Source organism: Plutella xylostella, chromosome 15 (genome assembly GCF_932276165.1).
Source record: "Plutella xylostella chromosome 15, ilPluXylo3.1, whole genome shotgun sequence".
NCBI lineage: Eukaryota > Metazoa > Arthropoda > Insecta > Lepidoptera > Plutellidae > Plutella > Plutella xylostella.
Window position 1 is genome coordinate 12115325 of NC_063995.1, and position 21054 is coordinate 12136378.

The 21054-nt window shown below is 40.3% G+C and overlaps 1 protein-coding gene and 1 long non-coding RNA gene across 2 annotated transcripts; one reads left to right on the plus strand and one right to left on the minus strand.

Moving 5' to 3' along the window:
• Positions 1–265: 265 nt before the first annotated feature.
• Positions 266–20538, plus strand: LOC119691299 (zinc finger protein 260). The gene is made up of 10 exons (XM_048625649.1): positions 266–1035; positions 1117–1236; positions 1448–1653; positions 1795–1914; positions 2215–2315; positions 17480–17679; positions 18509–18640; positions 19336–19454; positions 19754–19822; positions 20384–20538. The coding sequence occupies exons 1-10, from the start codon at positions 473–475 to the stop codon at positions 20458–20460; spliced, it is 1707 nt and encodes a 568-aa protein (XP_048481606.1). The 5' UTR covers positions 266–472; the 3' UTR covers positions 20461–20538.
• LOC105395867 lies at positions 4309–7357 on the minus strand. Its single transcript, XR_007267066.1, has 2 exons — positions 7017–7357; positions 4309–5726 (listed from the first exon to the last, which is right to left on the minus strand). It is a non-coding gene; the product is annotated as an uncharacterized LOC105395867 (long non-coding RNA).
• Positions 20539–21054: the final 516 nt, after the last annotated feature.

Genomic DNA, 21054 nt, shown 5'->3' on the forward strand with positions numbered 1-21054 from the left:
TCATCCTCGTCCCTAAATTTTTCTAAAGAACTGAACGAAACCAATTCGGAATAAAACAAAACTATAAAAGTTTGAAAGTTTAAAGTTTGTTTGCATTCGCATTCGCACATTTGTTTTTGCCGCCAGCGCCAACTCGCCGCGTCAAGTGCAAATACATCACAGAATACAGGGGTCCGCTCATTCTTCATTTCGTAAAACGAAACATAACAGACCTCACAGAATGTAAAATAATCTGGGCATTTTGTTTTTTTACACTGGCAATAATTTTATAAATGTCAAAATAAATAGTTGTTTCGTCTCGGTTAGTTTGTTTTCTTTTTGCTATTTCATTAATTTACTTAAAAACTGAGTTATTTCCATGAGTATTTCAAGACTTTCATGTTTAATGTAGATCGAACGGTAGTGTTTTTAATAAAATGTGGGGACAATAACATTCGTTTATAAGTTGTAAGTATTGTGAGGGTATTGCGAGATGGCGGAGGTGCTCACTATGGAAATAGAAGTGGAGGAGCTGAAGGCAGGCGCGGGCGGCGCGGCGGCGGTGAAGCAGGAGCCGGGGGAGTGCGCGGCGTGCGGCGCGGCGGCGGGGGCGGGCGCGCTGGACGCCGCCGCCGCGCGCACGCCGTCCGGCGCCTCGCTGCTGGCCGTGCTGCTGCGGTACTGCCCCGCGCCCGCGACCCCCGCGCCCGCCCCCGCGCTCGCCTGCCCGCCCTGCGCCGAGCTCATCCTGGTGCTGGACGGCGCGGAGCAGGAGTACCTGCGCCTGCGCCGCCGCTTCGAGCAGCTGCTGGCCGCTAACCCGCTGCTGGCGCCGCGCGCCCCCGCCCCGACCCCCGCCCCCGCCCCCCACGCCGCCCGGGTCAAGGACGAGCCCGAGCACGAGGCACCCGGGTATCTCTCCTCCACAGACATACACGATGGGGACTCAGAGGATGAACCTCTCGCAGTCACTAAGAAAAAAAGAGGAAGGCCCAGCAAAAAGAAAAGTAATAGTTTGAACACAGAAAAGGTTAAAGTTAAGAAGAAAAGAGATGTGTAAGTTTTGTCATTCAAATTTTAAATTTGTAGAAATAGATTTAGCAAAAACTAAAAAATATGTGTAATGGCTTATTCCAGCTGGGAGTGCTCAAGGTGCGGCGTGTCCGGGGCGGGCGGGGAGAGCGGGCTGCAGGAGCACGTCGAGGCCACACACTCACTGAGAGCAGCGCTTAAGTTTGAAGAAGATCTAAGCTTTGAGTAAGGAACTATATGCCTTATTGACAAGTTACTCATGGTGATAATGATATAGTGTTCATAACTCCCTCCAAGGCTGAGTAGTAGAATGTTTAGCAAAACTCTGCAGCATCCATAATTATGATTTTACTTTTACCAGAGCTTTTCTGCGTAATTTACGCGTAACATCTTATATGGGAGGGGTACCTTTAGTACTAAAGTAGTGTGGTTGCAGTTCGCAGGATTCTCACTTTGACAACGGGCTGGTGCTGGACGAGGACATTAAGGTGGAGGTGGAGGAGATGCGGCATCCCCCCACCAGCCGCCGCGCCCCGCGCGCCCCCCCCACCCTGCGCGCGCCCCGCGCCCCCCGCGCCCCCGCCGCCCGGAACAAGACGCGCCATCCCTGCGACCACTGCAACTCCACATTCAGCTCTTTAGGTGAGCCAGTTACTACACTAATAAATACGGTTCGTTTTTTTCACTGACCTTATCTAATAGATTTTGTACTCTAATGCCAAGTTGGAGTACAAGGAATCTAAAGTAATTCTTCCTTCATTATAATGTTGTGTTGCTCGGTAGCCCGGCTGGAGCAACACCGGCGGCGGCACGCGGAGGGCCGCCCGCCCTACATCTGCGAGGTGTGCGGCGCGCACTACAAGCACCGCCGCGCCTGCGACATACACATCGCCATGCACAAAGGTACAACACTACCCTGGTCAGACCAATTGGTGGGCCTTTTTGGCCTATTCCCCGGCAGATTGGAACGTCTGCCTATTTCGTCTCCAGAACATTCATACTCAATGGGCAGCATTATGGTTCTAAAGGAGGCAAAGACTTACTCATTTTAGTGGCTCAGCAACGTAATATGAGCATGGACCTTGCGACAAAATAGCACACCATTACTGTTGGGCCCCGGACAGACCCACCAGTCGCAAACAGGCATGCAGCCACCAGTTTGCTAAATTACATGACTAAATACTTAAAATATAAATGTTTCAGGTATAAGTGATTGGAAATGTGAAGAATGCAACAAATTGTTTCCTTCAAAAGGAGCTCTTCAGAGGCATAATAATATTCATACTGGAAAACCTAATTATCAGGTAAGTGATGCAATCATAAATTTATATCATAAACGCGACAGTGTAATGCGAAAAACAAACAACTGACGAATTTTACTTTCAGGGTGTTAAAGTAGAGCTTCTAGAATATAATTTGTCTTAAATGCTCACCAAAGTACCAAATCACTCAACCAAAATATTCTTCTACCAGAGACCAAAGTGGCAGTTGCTATGCCTTACCTCATTGGTGAATAACTTGCAGTGAAGTTTTAGGTTTTTATTAATTTGTTTTGTTTTAGCATAACCTAGCACAATTTCATAACTTAACAATAGAATGTGCAGTAAAAGTTTTACATAATTATATTGTGCTACCCCGAGAAACAATTGTATTGCTTGGGGTGTTATGCATAAATGTATACAGGGTGGCCCAAAGAGTGACGTCCAAAGGAAAATGTTTGATTCCTTAGGTCAAGGGGTAGCCAAATCACCCCCATGTATGTTCAGCAATTTTTAGTAGTTTAGGAGTTATGATTTTTAGGGTTCCGTAGCCAAAATGGCAAAAACGGAACCCTTATAGTTTCGTCATGTCCGTCTGTCCGTCTGTCACAGCCGATTTACTCGGAAACTATAAGTACTACAGTGATGAAATTTGATGGGAATATGTGTTGTATGAACCGCTACAAAAATATGACACTAAATAGTAAAAAAAAGAATTGGGGGTGGGGCCCCCCATACATGTAACTGAGGGATGAAATTTTTTTTTTCGATGTACATACCCGTGTGGGGTATCAATGGAAAGGTCTTTTAAAATGATATAAAGTTTTCTAAAAAACATTTTTCTTAAAGTGAACGGTTTTTGAGATATCAGCTCTCAAAGTCGTAAAAAGTATGTCCCCCCCCCTCTATTTTTATAACTACGGGGTATAAAATTCTAAAAAAAATAGAGGTGATGCATGCTAATTAACTCTTTCAACGATTTTTGGTTTGATCAAAGTATCTCTTATAGTTTTTGAGATAGGTTGATTTAACTGTAATTTTGCTGCTACGGAACCCTTTGTGCGCGAGCCCGACTCGCACTCGCACTCGGTTTTTTAAATAATTTTCTATGAAAATCGACCTCAGTGGATCAATTATGTTTTATTATTTTTTTGGATAACTTTTTTAAATATTTTTTTATTTTTGTGTCATCCTCTTTAAGTTGTTCTTTTAACCATAAAAGTTTCAGCTTCCTAGCTGTAATGTAAGTTAGTTATTTTTATATCGAAAGTTCAAATTATATCATCGAGCTAGACTGCTCTGAATTTACAACTTGAAATTAAAAATTGAACTAGATATTCTCATGGTCCTTATTATTTTTAAAAACTCCGCAAGGTTCTAAAATAACATAAAAATAAAAATATACTATTGCTTAATGGGGTATTATTTGCAGAAAACAGCCTTCAAAGGTACTTGGGTGGAAATTACCTCATTAGTCAATTATTTCAGAAAGTTGAAAGATTTCTGTTATGTCATTACTAAGGACTAATTCAGTTAGAAAAAGTATCAAATTAAAGGGAAAATAAAATTATTTACTATTATTTTTTATTTAAGTTACATTTTTGAATGTAAATTCTTAGTAAAATGTTTATGTCTGAGTTGTAAGATTTATGAGATAATTGTATTATTAATAATAAATAAATAAACTCAAATAATTCTTTTACAAATTTACTCACAATAAATTTTCAAAATGGCGACCTCCCACAGCAATACACTACCTACATCTAAAAAAGTTACAAATGTAAAAAATATGACATCTGTCAAAAAGTTAAACATGTCAAAAAAGTAACTTTTCTCAAAAATGTGACATCTGTCAAAAAGTGACATCTGAATGAAACAGAGAAGCGTATAGGCGACTTAAAGAAAATTTCTTGCGTAGATGTAGGTTGTCTATTTCTGTGGGAGGTCGCCATTTTGAAAATTTATTGTGAGTAAATGTGTAAAATAATTATTTGAGTTTTAGAAACCAGAAGCGGCAGGAGAAAGAAAAACACAATCGTCAGAATAAGCACTTGAGTTTCTATTACAATTGAAATATTTAGAATCTAAGTTATAAACCAAATGTACTGTGGAATCGAAATTATACAAAGAAATAATAAAGAAAACAATCAACCATGATACAATGCACAATAATCAAAGGAAAGAACCACTAAGCTGTTAATTTAATCCGTGAAGATTATTTATCCAAGTTGCACAAAAAAGTAGTGTTCTTGACAAACCGCAATGGCGGCAAGAAAGAAAATATGACCATAGACAATTTATATTGAAATAGAGGATTCACAGACTAGTTGCCGCTCGGAATAATAACTTCACAGACTATATTTTGTACGAGGTTGCCAACACGGCCTCTCCTGACTGTGCACCGTCCTCGGGCACATCTTCAATGTAAGCTTTCTCCTCATACTGAGAGACAAGCGGCTCGGTGGAGGGTCTTGGCTGTCTTCAGCTTGGTTGTTCAGCGGTGACGCCGTCGCGACGCTTTGGCAGCTTGGCGGCATGCCCTGGAGGGTCCCGTAGGGGAGGGAGACTTGTCGCGGCAGCGGCAGGCTGCTTAGCCCAATGTCTGCCATATAGATAGAGTTCTGCAAAAGAGCCCACTGTTAGTTACGACCCTAGTGGTCACAGCTTTGCCTAATCTCTTGTTCATCGATCTTTCAGGGCCCTCTGTCTTAACTCTCGAACATTCAAAATAACAAAAATGATTATTGATTCATGAAAGGTTAGGTTTCATGAACCACAGCCAGTTAACTATCAGGCTTCGACCAACATTAGTCATCTCACACATGGATCCATGTCATTCATCATCTTGAAATGTAGAAAAAGTCGGACACCCCGCAGTTTGCCCAACGCAGTAACCACCCGCATAGCAGGCGGCCCCGCCCAAGCGCAGTCATTCATATTATGAACGAAAGGCAAAGCCACTCAACGCATTTCTGCGTGAGATCCCGTCGAGAGCGGTCTGAAGAAAACTTGTAAATGCCCGTCGTTGCAACACCCGTCGATGCATCTTCCACGTCAGCCGTCTATGGTTAACTGTAGCGCGCATCAAGCGCAGACAGCATGCTTGCTGTGCACCCGCGTCAGGCGGTTGCCTGCGCGACCACCAGACCGCAGCGCGCATACAGCGCAAACAGCAGCGCGCATACAGCGCAGACAGCAGCGCGCATACAGCGCAAACAGCAGCGCGCATACAGCGCAGACAGCAGCGCGCATACAGCGCAGATAGCAGCGCGCATACAGCGCAAACTGCACACCAGCAGTGCACCCGCGTCAGGCGGTTGCCTGCGCGCCCACCAGACTGCAGCGCGCATACAGGGCACACTGCTCGGCGGCACTGCATCGGCACCATCTGGTTGCCATCCAGCTCGGCCAGTCTGACCAAAATGGCCAGCCATCTCTTGTCATTCAGAGTAATCTCTGAAACAATAAATAACTTTAATTCAGGATCGAAATAGGCCATATTTATTGAACTCTCCCATAACAAAATTTATGGATGTATGTCTTAAGAACATCTTAGTCTTTCAGTCAAATAATGAAAATATTAATTTTCATGTGAAATTTTACATAATAGCTGGACCACAGCAGCATCATTGTGAGGGTATAAGTAGTTTGGTCCTGAGTACCAGTTAGCAACAAGAGGAGATTTGACTCGGAAATCCAGGTTAAGAAGTGTCATAGCCATATATTGCCGACCTGCAGCCCATTCATCCAAAATGTTCACTTACTAATATCAAAAATCTTTATTGATAGTAAAAAAAAATGACTACTGTCATAACTAGGCTCACATGTAGCCTGTATTTATGATTAAGTAGGCCCTGTACCTCTTATGAGGATCGTAACAGTGATCGGCGGTGACCTGTTTTTCAATGTTCAAACAATATTTTTATGTTCCCTCAGATGGAAGGACATAAATAAAGACATAAAATAAAATAAAAAACCTAATAACTAACATACTGAGTGTGTGTTGTGTGTGTGTGTGTGTGTGTGTGTGTGTGTGTGTGTGTGTGTGTGTGTGTGTGTGTGTGTGTGTGTGTGTGTGTGTGTGTGTATGTGTGTGAGTGTGTGTGTGTGTGTGTGTTTGTGTGTGAGTAAGAATGAGTGTGAGTACGTAAACTGAATAAGTACGCATTCCTTAATTAAAAAAAACTCTGTTTCATCGTATGTAAAGGTTTTTAGTAGTGTAGACACTTTCTTTTTAGCTTCAAATGTAGGTTTGTCAAACACAAAATTAATTTTATTAATCTTATTATATAATTTTGGGCCAAGATAAAACTGATGCCTTTTTGTGCTAAATGTGCTGATATATAATGTTTAGCGAAAGGGACAGAAACAGTAACCATAACCACACATGGTCACACTATAGTGCAGTATGCAGCAGCCTCGGCATAAACTGATATGAAGTCAAAGGTGTGGCTCATGATCAGACAAAGTTGAGGTCTACTCTTCGAGCCCTGTGGCTAAAATAAAATTGGGAATGCCAGAACCTGATGATGATGAGGAGGAGCTACAGCTTGTAAGTTACTTGACAGGATCTTAGGTGTTTTCCTACAGTTGTCTTATCTTGAAATTCAACTTTCCTGTGCTCCTTGAGTGAACACCAATTTGTAGTAAATTACTTATGTAAAACTAGAAAATCTTATGGGATTCCACCTAAGTAGCGATTCACAGAAGAATGTTGCTGATGTAGACAAATAATAAAGAACTCACTTGCATGGTTCCTGGAGATTTTGCACCAGGCTTGTAAATTGGTTTACCGTCTTTGAAGTTTTAGTTTCGAACACACATCCAGCTGTGCCACAGGTGGACAGTAAGCAACTGACACCAACTTGACTCCCCAGTGTCTTCACCGCCACGGTGACAAACCCAGACCAGATTCATTGTCACCAACAAGCTATGAAGAAGAAGGCCAGATTAATTCATATGAAAATTAACATTGCACCGCTATGATTCCAGTTGTTGATTCCTGCAAGATTACACTTTGTAGAACATTGCTCAAGTAGAAATATCGATAGCTTTATATTCATTATGGAGCACATAACCTATAGTTGTTTGTTAACATTTTGTTTGAAAAGTTTTACATAAGTATTTGATGTTCCATTCCATATCGTTTCACATAGATAGTGAAGCACCATAGGCAACTTATCGTTACTCGTTATCGTTAATTAACGAAGTTCTTCTTATTAAATTATCATTCAACGCTGACAATAATCATTATAACGTTTTTTTCAAAATGATGTTTTGTGTTGAAGTTGAAGTATGTTGTTGAAACGTTAACTAGATAGAGGCTAATTTTTAAAATCTTGGAAATGTGCATTACAACGATATAGACATTAATTTGCAGTTGTAATTCCCATAAAACACGCTGAGAGACTGATTTATCGAAGTGTCGAAGTTCTCATAAAATGAGTACCTAAGTACCCAAAGTTATTTCACATTTAGACCTCTGAAGTTCTGGGATAGCTTATGCACATGAAGCTTTATAATATGAATCATAATCGCAATTTAGCTTAGTCCTATAATGGAACGACTTTTCTCCTCAGGAATGATTTTAACTTTAGTTTAAGTTTGTGATGAATTTTCAGCTAAACATTATCTAACGTTTATTATTTTTGTTATCAGTAATAGGTAGAGGCTTTATATTGTTTACTGAATAGACCTCATCACTTAATACGATTTTTCATAGCAGCTTAATAATTTTAATCATTAACTTGTACCTAGAACTTCCTTTGATTCGATGGTCACTATACCGGTTATGATGTATGACAACTTTATCACACTGAGCACAGGGTGTTCAAGACGAAGTTCGGACTTGCCAGCCACATAAGAGCACATAACAGAGTGTAGCAAGAGTCGCTGTTGTCGGATACGACGAAGAGGACATCATCATCATCATGACAACTTTATACTAGTCCATAGGCTATATTGGTAATTTTATTTATTTATTTTTAACACACCAGATAAAAACGTTACAATTACATGATAGTGATGTAGCATTATGGTGGGGAATTAAAAAACATTTAAATATTATCGGTGTCCCCTACACTCTACGTACATGTACAAATTATACAGACTGTTCTCAGATTAATTGGAGATCACCATCAGAATTACTGATAAACAATTGTTTACGTAACATTAATAACCTTTTGGAAAACAAAATAACTAAGTTAAAATAACTAAATAAAAACTTTTTATAACGGTCAAAGTTATTAACGTTTTGAATAAGTTATTAACTAATGACTTTGGAACTACAACTCCACGTCACTATTTTGATGTTGTTTTTAGCGAATTAAATAAATGAATTTTGCCACGCTTATCTCTTATCTCAAAGAAAACGTATGTAACACTAAAATTTGTGAACACAACACTGAAACTCTGAATGATACCTAATATTGCCACTAGAAAAACTTTAGCTTGGGTTTAACTTCAAGAAATCAAACTTTGACAGAGTATTGGCTTACGACCAAATTATAATCTACTTGACATCATTGGAACTATCTGCGAGTCCCATACGGACTTAGGTTAACTTTCCTTTGATTTTGTGTGTCTACACTGCCATTGCTTGGCTAAACAATCTGCTTGCTTCAGCTCAAGCTCCTTACAAAACAATAGATGCAGTCTGAAATTTAACTTTACATGATTTGATGGCACTTTAACGTGAGATGATCGTATGGGTCATGCAACTCATGCATCACTGTATACTACAGAACTTCCGCGACAACAACTCTGTTTACATAGCTCGTGATGAGATAACCGGCACGAGCATTGAGACTGTAAGTAGATATGAACAAATGAATAAGTACGCGTGAATTTGTCTTGTAACACGAGACCGAATATTTTACGTGGGTAAAGAGGTTTCCACCAGAACGAAATCCCGTAGATTTATGGCGCGTTTGCTCGCTAAAAACGTAAACACTTTTTGAGGTTATGTTGACTTGTTGAGTCGTCCGATACATTTCGAATTTTTTGATTTCTACCATGGCTGATTGTTTCTTGATGGAAATTAAACATAGTGGGCTGTAAGCGAATCCCACTTCTGATTTTAGAAACCAGAAGCGGCAGGAGAAAGAAAAACACAATCGCCAGAATAAGCACTTGAGTTTCTATTACAATTGAAATATTTAGAATCTAAGTTATAAACCAAATGTACTGTGGAATCGAAATTATACAAAGAAATAATAAAGAAAACAATCAACCATGATACAATGCACAATAATCAAAGGAAAGAACCACTAAGCTGTTAATTTAATCCGTGAAGATTATTTATCCAAGTTGCACAAAAAAGTAGTGTTCTTGACAAACCGCAATGGCGGCAAGAAAGAAAATATGACCATAGACTAAAGATGCGCGATTATTACTAACCATAATCGAATAATTCGATTATAAACTTCATTCAAATGATTCGAATAACCTCATCATTCATTCGATTATGAAAGAGTGAGAAGTAAATACAATAATGTAGAGCGTCGTCTCATTCCTCCCTATTCAAATGACTACTTTATATTCGATTATCAGTCTTTTCATCTTAAATAATACTCTATGCCTTAAACACAAAGTTCATTTTTGAGTGTCAAATAGAATCATTCAAACATCAGTTCATTCGATTATCAGTCTTTTCATCTTAAATAATACTCTATGCCTTAAGCCCAAAGTTCATTTTTGAGTGTCAAATAGAATCATTCAAACATCAGTTCATTTGATTATCAGTCTTTTCATCTTAAATAATACTCTATGCCTAAAGCACAAAGTTCATTTTTGAGTGTCAAATTGAATCATTCAATCATCAGTTCATTCGATTATCAGTCTTTTCATCTTAAATAATACTCTATGCCTTAAGCACAAAGTTCATTTTTGAGTGTCAAATTGAATCATTCAATCACTCTTATTCAAATAGTGTCATTCGAAGGAAAGTATTCATCATTCATAATTCATTTCATCATTCGATTATGAAAATTAGTGGTTAGTGGTTTGCAAATTCGATTATTGACATTAGTGGTATCAAACCATTCGATTGTTGCTGTCATTCATAATCGCCCATCATTACCATAGACAATTTATATTGAAATAGAGGATTCACAGACTAGTTGCCGCTCGGAATAATAACTTCACAGACTATATTTTGTACGAGGTTGCCAACATGAGTTTATTTACTTAGTATTAATAATACAATTATCTCATAAATCTTACAACTCAGACTTAAACATTTTACTAAGAATTTACATTCAAAAATGTAACTTAAATAAAAAAAATTAGTAAATAATTTTATTTTCCCTTTAATTTGATACTTTTTCTAACTGAGTTAGTCCTTAGTTATGATATAACAGGAATCTTTCAACTTTCTGAAACAATTTACTAATTAGGTAATTTCCACCCAAGTACCTTTGAAGGCTGTTTTCTGCAAATAATACCCCATTAAGCAATAGTTTATTTTTATTTTATTTTGGAACCTTGCGGAGTTTTTAAAATTAATAAGGGACCATGAGAATATCTATTTCAATTTTTAATTTCAAGTAGAAAATTCAGAGCAGTCTAGCTCGATGATATAATTTGAACTTTCAACATAAAAATAACTAACTTACATTACAGCTAGGAAGCTGAAACTTTTATGGTTAAAAGAACAACTTAAGAGGATGACACAAAAATAAAAAATAATTTAAAAAAATTATCCAAAAAAATAATAAAACATAATTGATCCACTGAGGTCGATTTTCGTAGAAAATTAGTTAAAAAAATTGTAAACTCGTGGTCGGAGGTTGAGGTTAGGTGAGCAGGTAAGATGGAGCAGAGAAATACAGTGTGCTTCTTGTATGGCGTATAATTGGAAAGTGAATTACCGCTAGTTAATTACCCACTAACTATAAGATACATTTTCATAAAACTAATTATAACGCCCTCTATTGGAGGACCTGTGAACTTAACCAATCGGTAATCGATCCAAGATCATGCATTCTTGTAACATATTCATGATCATAGTCATCTATGATTGCAGCCAATACGGAGACAATCCCATAGATGGCGCTGTCAACATGTTCACGAGTTGACATGCTCCCGGGCCAGCAAAAACAACACCACCGCAGTTGCTACCTGCGAATGCGTTGTCCCCGTCAGGCACAGTGCATTACTGTTATACCTCTTTCAATCACATTGCTATCATTTTAATTTAGGGAGGTAGGTTATTAAGAATGTTTAGATTGAAAGAGACATAACGCTATGTTTGATACCTAATTCCTTCAAATATCAGAGCAAGATAGATTTACTAGGTATTTCGGAATGAAGTTAAATGAAATGAACTAATGAAGTTAAATGAAATGAAGTATCAAACATTTTGTTGAAATTATGAGATCATTTTTAAGATATTCATAAGCGCAAAATATTTGGCACCTTATTCGTTAGAATATTTATGTAAGGGTAAGATAGATTGAATTACTAGATAGGTATTTAAGAAAGGTAAGTAAGTAAGAAAGAACTAAGTTAATTGAAATGAAGTAAGTAGAGGTACCAAATACTTTGTTACAAATTTTAAAGTTAAGGTCAATAAAAGGCAACAAGGAGTAATTTTTAATACCAATAGGCACTAATGTAACATTATATATAGATACACGCTTAACTTAATTAGGTAGGTATAGTTACGGAATAGTTTATCTAGAATATTATAATAACTAGCTAATCTAAATCTAAATCTAGTTTATAGCTTCGATCGGTAGCGGGCATATATTATTGAAGGATCGCTTGATGATTCCTCTAGCTGTCTGGATCTCGGCTACCCGCGCGACGCCGTCTCGACCTTGGCAACAGCTGACGATGCGCCCCAGCCTCCACTGGCAGGGCGGCAGACGCTCCTCCCGCACCAGCACCACGGTTCCTTCGAGAAGAGCTGGGCCCTTGGAACTTCGCCATCTTGTGCGTTCCTGTAACAGTCCAATGTAGTCCCTGGACCAAGAAGTCCAGAAGTTCTGTTGCAGCTGCTGTAATTGTTGGTACAAGGTCAGTCGATTTATAGGTACATCCTTGTAATCGTAGTCGGGCAGTGAGTTAGCCGTCCTACCAATCAAGAAATGGGCTGGCGTGAGGCAAGTAATTTCGTCAGTATTAGAATTCGGAATAGGACATAACGGTTTAGAGTTTAAAATTCCTTCAACTTGTACAAGAATGGTATAAAATTCCTCATAGGTTAACAATGCTTGTCCTAGTACTCGCTTTAGATGAAATTTGCATCGTCTAATGGCTGACTCGTGGAGTCCTCCCATATGGGGAGCATAGGGTGGAAGGAATTTCCATTGAATTCTTTCCTGCGCACAGGAAGTTTTCAGGTCATTGGTATGGGCATTCAAAAAATCGTAAAGCTCTGCTAATTCATTATTGGCACCATGGAAGGTTGTCGCATTATCGGTTATCAGTACTTTAGGCTTGCCTCGTCTGCCAATATACCTACGAAATGCCGATAGAAATGCAGTTGTCTGCAATCCTGAAATTAATTCAATATGGACCGCCTTCGTAGTCATACAAGTGAATATGGCTATATAACATTTATAGGTTTTGTACCCACGTCCCCTCCTGTCCCTGACCGTGTAAGGACCTCCGTAATCCAACATCGTGAACACAAAGGGGAGAGCGGGGGTAACCCGCGTTGGTGGCAGATCACCCATAATGGGAACCTGTGTCCTTGGGTTGGCTCTGAAGCAGGTTACACATTTTTCGACAATTTTATTAGCTAGGGTCTTACCATTTATCGGCCAAAAACGTTCCCGAGCCGACGACAGCAACAGCTGGGGTCCGGCATGCAGCAGTCTCACATGAAGGTCGCTCATGATGAGTTTGGTTAGTACATGTTTGTGTGGTAGGAGGTAGGTCGTAAGCCGACAACCCCAAACGACCGCCTACTCTTATCAGCTTGTTTGTGTTTGATGATTTTAATAATGGTTTTTTATTTTCAAGTAAATTATATTCGGATGGAAACATTTCAATTTGTGAAATTTCAATTAATTTATTTAGTGCGAAGTCTAATTCCTGCACTGAGAGTGGACCGTAGCTTTTTTTATTTCGCTTTAAACAATTATTGGTGAATCTATAAATTACTGCGACGCAATTAGTAAGTTTGTTTACGTCCGACCATCTGTTGAATAATTCGTCCATGAATAGATTTGGTTGAATATTCGTAACAATGTTACAATTAATTTCGGTTATCTCAATTTCTGGTAGTCGCGTGGTGGTACAACCGGAAGGCCACTCGTCATTATGTTTTCCTAACCACGAAGGTCCTTCCCACCAGAGGGCGCAGTCGGTCAACTTGTCAGCCTGAACGCCCCTCGTTAAAAGATCGGCACTGTTATCATTCGACGAAACCCAGTGCCAATTATCGATATTGGTTAAACTTTGGATTGCGATGACTCGATTTTTTACAAAACAATCAAGATTATTTGGTTGCTGTGATTTTGCCCAGGCCAAAGCTACATTTGAATCAAACCATAAATAAATTTTGGTAAAGTTAAATTTTAAGGCATAGTTAACCCTCTCATAAAGCTGTGCGAGTAGCAGCATAGCTCTGAGCTCGAGTTTAGGTATTGTTTCTTTCCGCGCCACCCTTGATTTAGAGCACAGTAATTGCGTAAATATTTGCCCGTGCACATTTATTGATCGTATATAAATAGCGCACCCGTATGCCGTTAATGAGCTATCCGAGAATCCGTGCAATTCCAGCGTTACGTAATCACTGATAAGCGTGTGTCTCGGCCTACGTAGGGAATTCAACGTAAACAATCTTTGATAAAAGTTTTCCCATTCATTTGTAATATCGGTTGGTAAACACTGATCCCATTGGAATTTATTGTCCCATAATTTTTTTATAATTAATTTCGCAGTTACTAAGGTTGGATTTAATAGCCCTAGGGGGTCAAAAATAGCTTAGGCTAAGGATAGTATCTTACGTTTGGTAAAAGGTCCCGATACTTGTTCGATTTTTAATTGGTACATTAATTGTCACTACCACTACACCATGCTAGCCCTAACACCTTATGTGTATCGTGTGCGAGTGAGGTGGGTGTGGATGTGTGTGTTGGTGTGTCAGTATTACTATTACTCACAGTTTTCAAATGTTGGCGGCTCCTTGAATGGAATAGACACTACAAAATTACCATCGGGCGTTCTGTAGTGTTGATTAAATACCTTCTCGCATTGTAGATACTCCTGATCTGTTATCGCTGGTGTGGAATGGCAGTTGTCTGAGTTCCAGAAGGTCTGAAGTGCTTGATTTTGAGCAATTTGAACGAAGTTACATACTACCTGATGAGGCATGTTGGTGGAGTTCAATGAGTACGAGCCCGATACTACGTACCCTAATTTGGTTCTGACCAGAATTGGTAGCCCGGTCCCTAAGGAATGTTGTCCGATGCAGAGTAGCTGATAAAAATGTTCAGCTCCTATTAATAGGTCGATTTCCCCGTCTTCGTAAAATAATTCGTCAGCTAATCGGAATCGTTTGGGTATATTTAACTGACGAGCGTCGACAGTGTGTTTAGACAACTTACATATTTTTGGTACAATAAGACAAGACAATTTTGTAGAAAATGAGTCATCGTTTGAGTGAATGGTTAAGTTACATGATTGGTTTATCTTCGTTAAGTTTTCGTTAAATCCTAGAATTTCTATGTTCAATTGGTGTGTAGTTAGGTTTAATTTATTGCATGCACTCTCGGTTAAAAAGTTTGATTGCGATCCACTATCGAGCAAAACGCGTAAAACAATAGGTTTGTTATCTTTATCGAACACCTTTACGCGGGCCGTGGACAGAATTACACCCTTATTTTGTGTTATTGGCGGTGTACCGTCCACACGCGTACCTTGATTAGAGTTCAACTGTTGATTATTAGTAATCAAGTTGATCGAATGGGGTTCCTGTGGTACAGACGCCGCTGCCGTCGGCCCTGAAGAGTTGTGGAACGTTGACTGTCGTTGGTTCGACTCATTGGAGTCGGTATGGGTAATGTGTAAAAGCGTATGGTGCTTACCTTGGCATATTCTGCAGTTGCTCGCGCGGCAGTTAGGTACAATATGGTTAGATGCTAGGCAATTCAGACAGAGACCTAGCCTTTTTACTATGCGTATGCGTGACGCTGCATTCAGAGCCAACAACTTTGGACATTGGTTTATGTAATGAGTTTCTTTGCAGTTCGGACATTGTCTACGGTAGGTATGTTTAGGTATTACCTTACTGTTGGTATGGGACGGAGGGCACGTAGTTACCATAGCCTCTCGCGCCGGGAGTCCGCGGGTAGCTGGTTCGGTTTGACTCACGGCCTCCCTCAGATCAGCTTGACTTCGCAGGAACGACTTGAAGTCCTGTAAGTTAGGCAATTCACGGGAATTCATTTTTTCCTCCCACTTGGTTTGCAATATCCTATCGAGTTTGGAAGTGAGGAAAAATATTATTAATAGATCCCAATCGTTGGTAGGTACTTTTACTGATCTGAGAATGCGTAAATGTTTAGAAATATTATCATTTAGTGATCTAAGGGCGGTGGCTGTATTTGGAACAGGATCGATATTAAACAGAGCTCTCAAATGACTATACACAAGGGTCTTGGGATTATTATACCTTTCGCAAAGTAGTTGCCATGCTAGGGCGTGGCTTTCCTCGGCGAACTCCAATGAACTGACTACTTCCAGCGCGCTATCAGTTAAACAACCCTTAAGGTATTTAAATTTTTGGATTGGTTTTAGACTGGTTTGATTGACAAGTGCGTCAAATGTGTCTCGAAATTCAATCCAGTCTGTAACCTGACCATTATATGTCGGCAATTTAATATCAGGATATTTAATGGAATCATGCTCACGTGGCTCGGTAACCTCGCGAACTTGACCCTCAGGTGATGTGGAGGCGCCTGGACTAGCCACCTGCGCTAAATAACCCTTGCTTAAGGACACACATTCAAAATAAGTGTTCTCAAACGTCTCTCTCTCCTCCAAATGATCCTTGAGCTCCTCGCTCAGAGTCTCAATTTTATCTTGAATAATTTCGAATTCCTTGAAAACATTTATTATTCTAGTTGTACGTAGCTCTAAATCGATTAACTGATCAGCAGTTAGCGATGCAGATGTGAGTTTCGATAAATACTTTTTGAACAAAGTTAATTTTCCCTTCACTACTCCTCGTTTTTTAATTAGAGTTTTTAACTTTATATCACAAATAACTGAAGAATCACTATCAGATGAAGCCATATTAAATTAAATTTGGATATAGTAGGAAGGTAGGTATACGTGTACAGTTTAGAGGTTATAATTTTAGACAAGTAAATTAAGTTTAAGGAATTTCAAACTTTTAACTAACTTGATAGGTACTAGTTGCCAGCCACTTACTTGATGATAGGATATTCTATGCTTTCAGCCCTTCTTCTCTTCTCGACCTTCTTGGACCTTGACCTCGTGTGGTCTCGTGGCGATCTCGGCCGCCCCGCCGTCGTAGGTATGCGTGACTTCCCAATCGAATCTTGTCGGTTGCAGCACCTGATTCCTCTGGTCTGGGTTCTGGAACCTGGTATGTTCACCACCACGTGGTGAAATGTAGCCCTCGTTATGTTCACCGCTCGCCTTTTCTCGCTTTTTCTCCGCCGCGGTCGCTAGGCCTTCACCCAGCTTGCACTCCGTAGGATTGCGTAATCTTCTCCAGTAGTCAGGGGTCACCAAATGTAAACTCGTGGTCGGAGGTTGAGGTTAGGTGAGCAGGCAAGATGGAGCAGAGAAATACAGTGTGCTTCTTGTATGGCGTATAATTGGAAAGTGAATTACCGCTAGTTAATTACCCACTAACTATAAGATACATTTTCATAAAACTAATTATAACGCCCTCTATTGGAGGACCTGTGAACTTAACCAATCGGTAATCGATCCAAGATCATGCATTCTTGTAACATATTCATGATCATAGTCATCTATGATTGCAGCCAATACGGAGACAATCCCATAGATGGCGCTGTCAACATGTTCACGAGTTGACAAAAATCATAACTCCTAAACTACTAAAAATTGCTGAACATACATGGGGGTGATTTGGCTACCCCTTGACCTAAGGAATCAAACATTTTCCTTTGGACGTCACTCTTTGGGCCACCCTGTATATATGTCTTGTTAAAATGAATAAACGATTTAATATATATTTTTTAAAAATTGTGTGTGTCCAGTGCGACCTGTGCGGCAAGTCGTTCATCCACACGTCGTCGTTCAAGATGCACAAGCTGGCGCACTCTGGCGTGAAGCGGCACGCGTGCGGCGTGTGCGGGCTGGCGCTCATGACGTCGTCGCACCTCAAGCGGCATCTGCGCGTGCACTCCGGCGAGAAGCGCTACGAGTGCAACACGTGCGGGAAGAGGTTCTCCGAGCGGTGAGGGACGACTTTATGCATATTGATGTGGATTCTGAAGGCAGAAATTCTAATTTTAACGCTTTCAAACTAAAAAATTTGCCAGCATAAAATGACATTTACGGAAATGTCGAATTTTAAACAAAGAAATTAAGGTTTTGACCGCTCTAAATTTAGAATTTCTGCCTTCAGAATCAACATCATTGTTTGTTCATCTGTGAGCGTTAAGGTACCAAAGATGGTACAAGGTCGTGACCAACGTTACGAGGTGTAATGTAAAATGTTACACAGTGAGCATTCGTGCATTCAGTACGTAGTATTACGGGAAAACCAGCGAGCAACCAAGCTGATGTGTACCAAACACAGCGTTGTGTAACATGCTCACTGGCAATATTACATTACAGTCCGTAACATTGGTCAGTACCCACCTTTATAGTGTGACTGGTGCTTGGTAAACGGTTGTTGAATACACGCCTTCGGCAACTCAGGCAAAATAATATTATTCTGCCATAAAAATTGGCATTCTGCCATCTATATCCTTGGTTAACCATCAAGCAATTTGGTGACCGCAACATACTTTAAACGAACTAGAAACATACACTTTAGATTCATGAATGGTCCATAGAACTACAATAACTGATGATGTCTATAGGTGGCTGTGTTTGTTACAGTAACGCTGAGTTGTGAAAATTCGAATTCCTATTGCTGCCTTGCTTTTACAGTATGCGGGCAGAAAGAGGCAGACATAGGTTTAATTCCGACATTAGTTTAAAGTTCCTGTGTTCAACTCGGCATGATCACTAAACTTCAACTGGCCACTGAACTATAGTCTTCATTGTAAATATTCCAGGTACAACCTGGTGGCGCACGCCAAGTCCCACGAGGCTCCCCCCGCGGACGCCCCCGGCGCCCCCGCCCCCGCCCCCGCGCCCCGCAAGCACTACTTCCGCTGCCAGTTCTGCTCCGAGCGGTATGAGCGACGGTGAGTTATACTAGCAATCCTACTAATAATTAACTAATATAAATAAATAAAAAAATAAATAAATAAATAAAAATAAAAATATTATAAATGCGAAAGTTTCTGAGTATGTGTGTATGTTGGTTACTTTTTCACGTCAAAACGGCTGGACCGATTTTAACGAAATTTGGTATAGATTTAGCTGACACCCTAGGTTAACACATAGGCTACTTTTTATCCCGGTATTCCCACGGGAAAACTTTTTAAGGCGAAGCAAAGCTCGCGAGTACAGCTAGTATATCAATAATTGCACTGATCGCACTCACTAACTTTTAGCATGGCGCAAAACCGGAAATCACGAAATTATATTAAACTGTTGGTTCCATTATAAACTTATATTTATATTTAGTATCTATCTATCTATGTATTTGTGTAGATATATCAGCTGTCCGACACCCATAACACAGTTTCTGCCTAGCTTGGGGTCGGATGGCCGTGTGTGAGATGTCCCTACATATTATTATATTTATTTATTTGATACTTTATTGCACAAATATGAAATTTAAGTGTACAAAAGGTGGACTAGGTGGCTAAAAGCATTTTCTACCAGCCAACCTACAGGAGGTACAGAAAAACTAGTAGAAAGGTGCAACAAAAAAAAGTAGTTACTAAATTGAAAAAGCAAGATTATCAAAGCTAACCACACATTTCCCCTGCAGTTACATGTTGGAGCGGCACATGACGGCGGCGCACGGGCGCGCGCTCGAGCGGCCCCCGCCGCGCCCGCGCAACACCATGAGCAAGCTGCTCAAGGCGCAGGCCCGCGCCAAGATACACGGTCAGTACACTTAGGGCCTATCACGGGATAACACAAACTTATGGAAAAAGAACAGCGCCAACGTAGTTACTTTTGGAACTAACAAATTTACCTTACATTTTGACAGTGACAGTTGACGATACGCAACGTAAACGGAGGTTCGAAAATCTTGTAATCGCTGCACTATTGTCTGATGAAATGTGTATTGCGTAGAGGACGCTATGCCGAAGGTCCCGGGTACGATCCCCAGCCGAGGCAAATATTTGTCATAAACAGTTATTTTTAATAATAGTGTTAATAATGTTCCTAAATCGTTGCAGAGACGGTGAAGCAGAGCGACTCGCGGCCCGCGTCGCCGCCGCCGCCCGACAAGATCAACATACAGCTCGGTCAGTACACTACTACTACTGAAATGAGGAATTATAACAGATAGGTACTCTTATGGTGAAGGAAAACATCGGGAGGAAACCTCTACGCACAATGCACATCTAGATACTAAGTGAAATGTTCTTATTAAAAAACGACTATACGGCTCGCGGCCTATCACATGGTTAAAAATGAACAGCGAAAAGAGTGTGGCTCGCTTGCAAGTCACCTCTGAATACTTACCCTATCGGGGATTACAATAGCCGTGAGCATATTATATACCTTACCCCTTATAACAAAGTAGCATGACGTAGGCACAGATGATCACTAGAACACCTGTAAAATTTACGACCTTCTGGCAAATGGTCCAATGGGATATTTCAGAGTGAACAAGGTAAATAATAGAAATGTGAAGTCTGTTTAACAGAGTATGCATGGGTTGTATTGCAATGTAATAGTGAGCTGAGCTAGAACCCATTTCAGCACTGGAAAGCAACACTCATGCCATAGACTACTCATCCTCATTTTTTAAATTTTTGAAATAAACGTCTTTAATTGTTTCTAATATTGTTTGTCTCCGGCAGGCGCGGGCACGGTGGTGGGCGGCGCGTGGGCGAGCTTCCCGCCCGAGTACCCGCGCGCCGCGGACTTCACGCACTGACCGTAGACACACACACGCACACACACTCGCACACACACACACACACACACACACACACACACACACACGGCTGCGGAAACCATGTCGGTAGTACAGATGGCGATGTCTTAAAGTGAGGTAGGTACAACACACTTCAATACGTCGCCATGGCGTGCTGGGGAGGCAGGGCTATGAGGCCGCGTCCATGGCGCCCGCCGCCGGCACCGACTAGTATTATTTACTCAACGGCAGATATTTGTACGTAATTCGCCGCCGTAGAGTAAATAATACCAGTGCGTGTCGCCGCTCCGCCCGCTGGCGTTGTGGACGCGGCCTTCGGTACAAATAACGTGCTGTATATCTTTTATTATATTTTCAATTCATTGACAAGTGTAAATATCGATAAAACTAGTTTGTGTTAAGTTACTGTTAAAACTAAAACCGTTTACTTACATGATTTCAACTTTTATTATTTAGTCAATGTATTATTTTATTACTGTTACAGCAACTTTATTGTGTTGAAATTGATTACATTTATTCTAGTTGGTTCTAACAAAATATAATCATATTGCACTATCATGTTGTGAATATCTCGACCGCCCCTAGTACAAACTT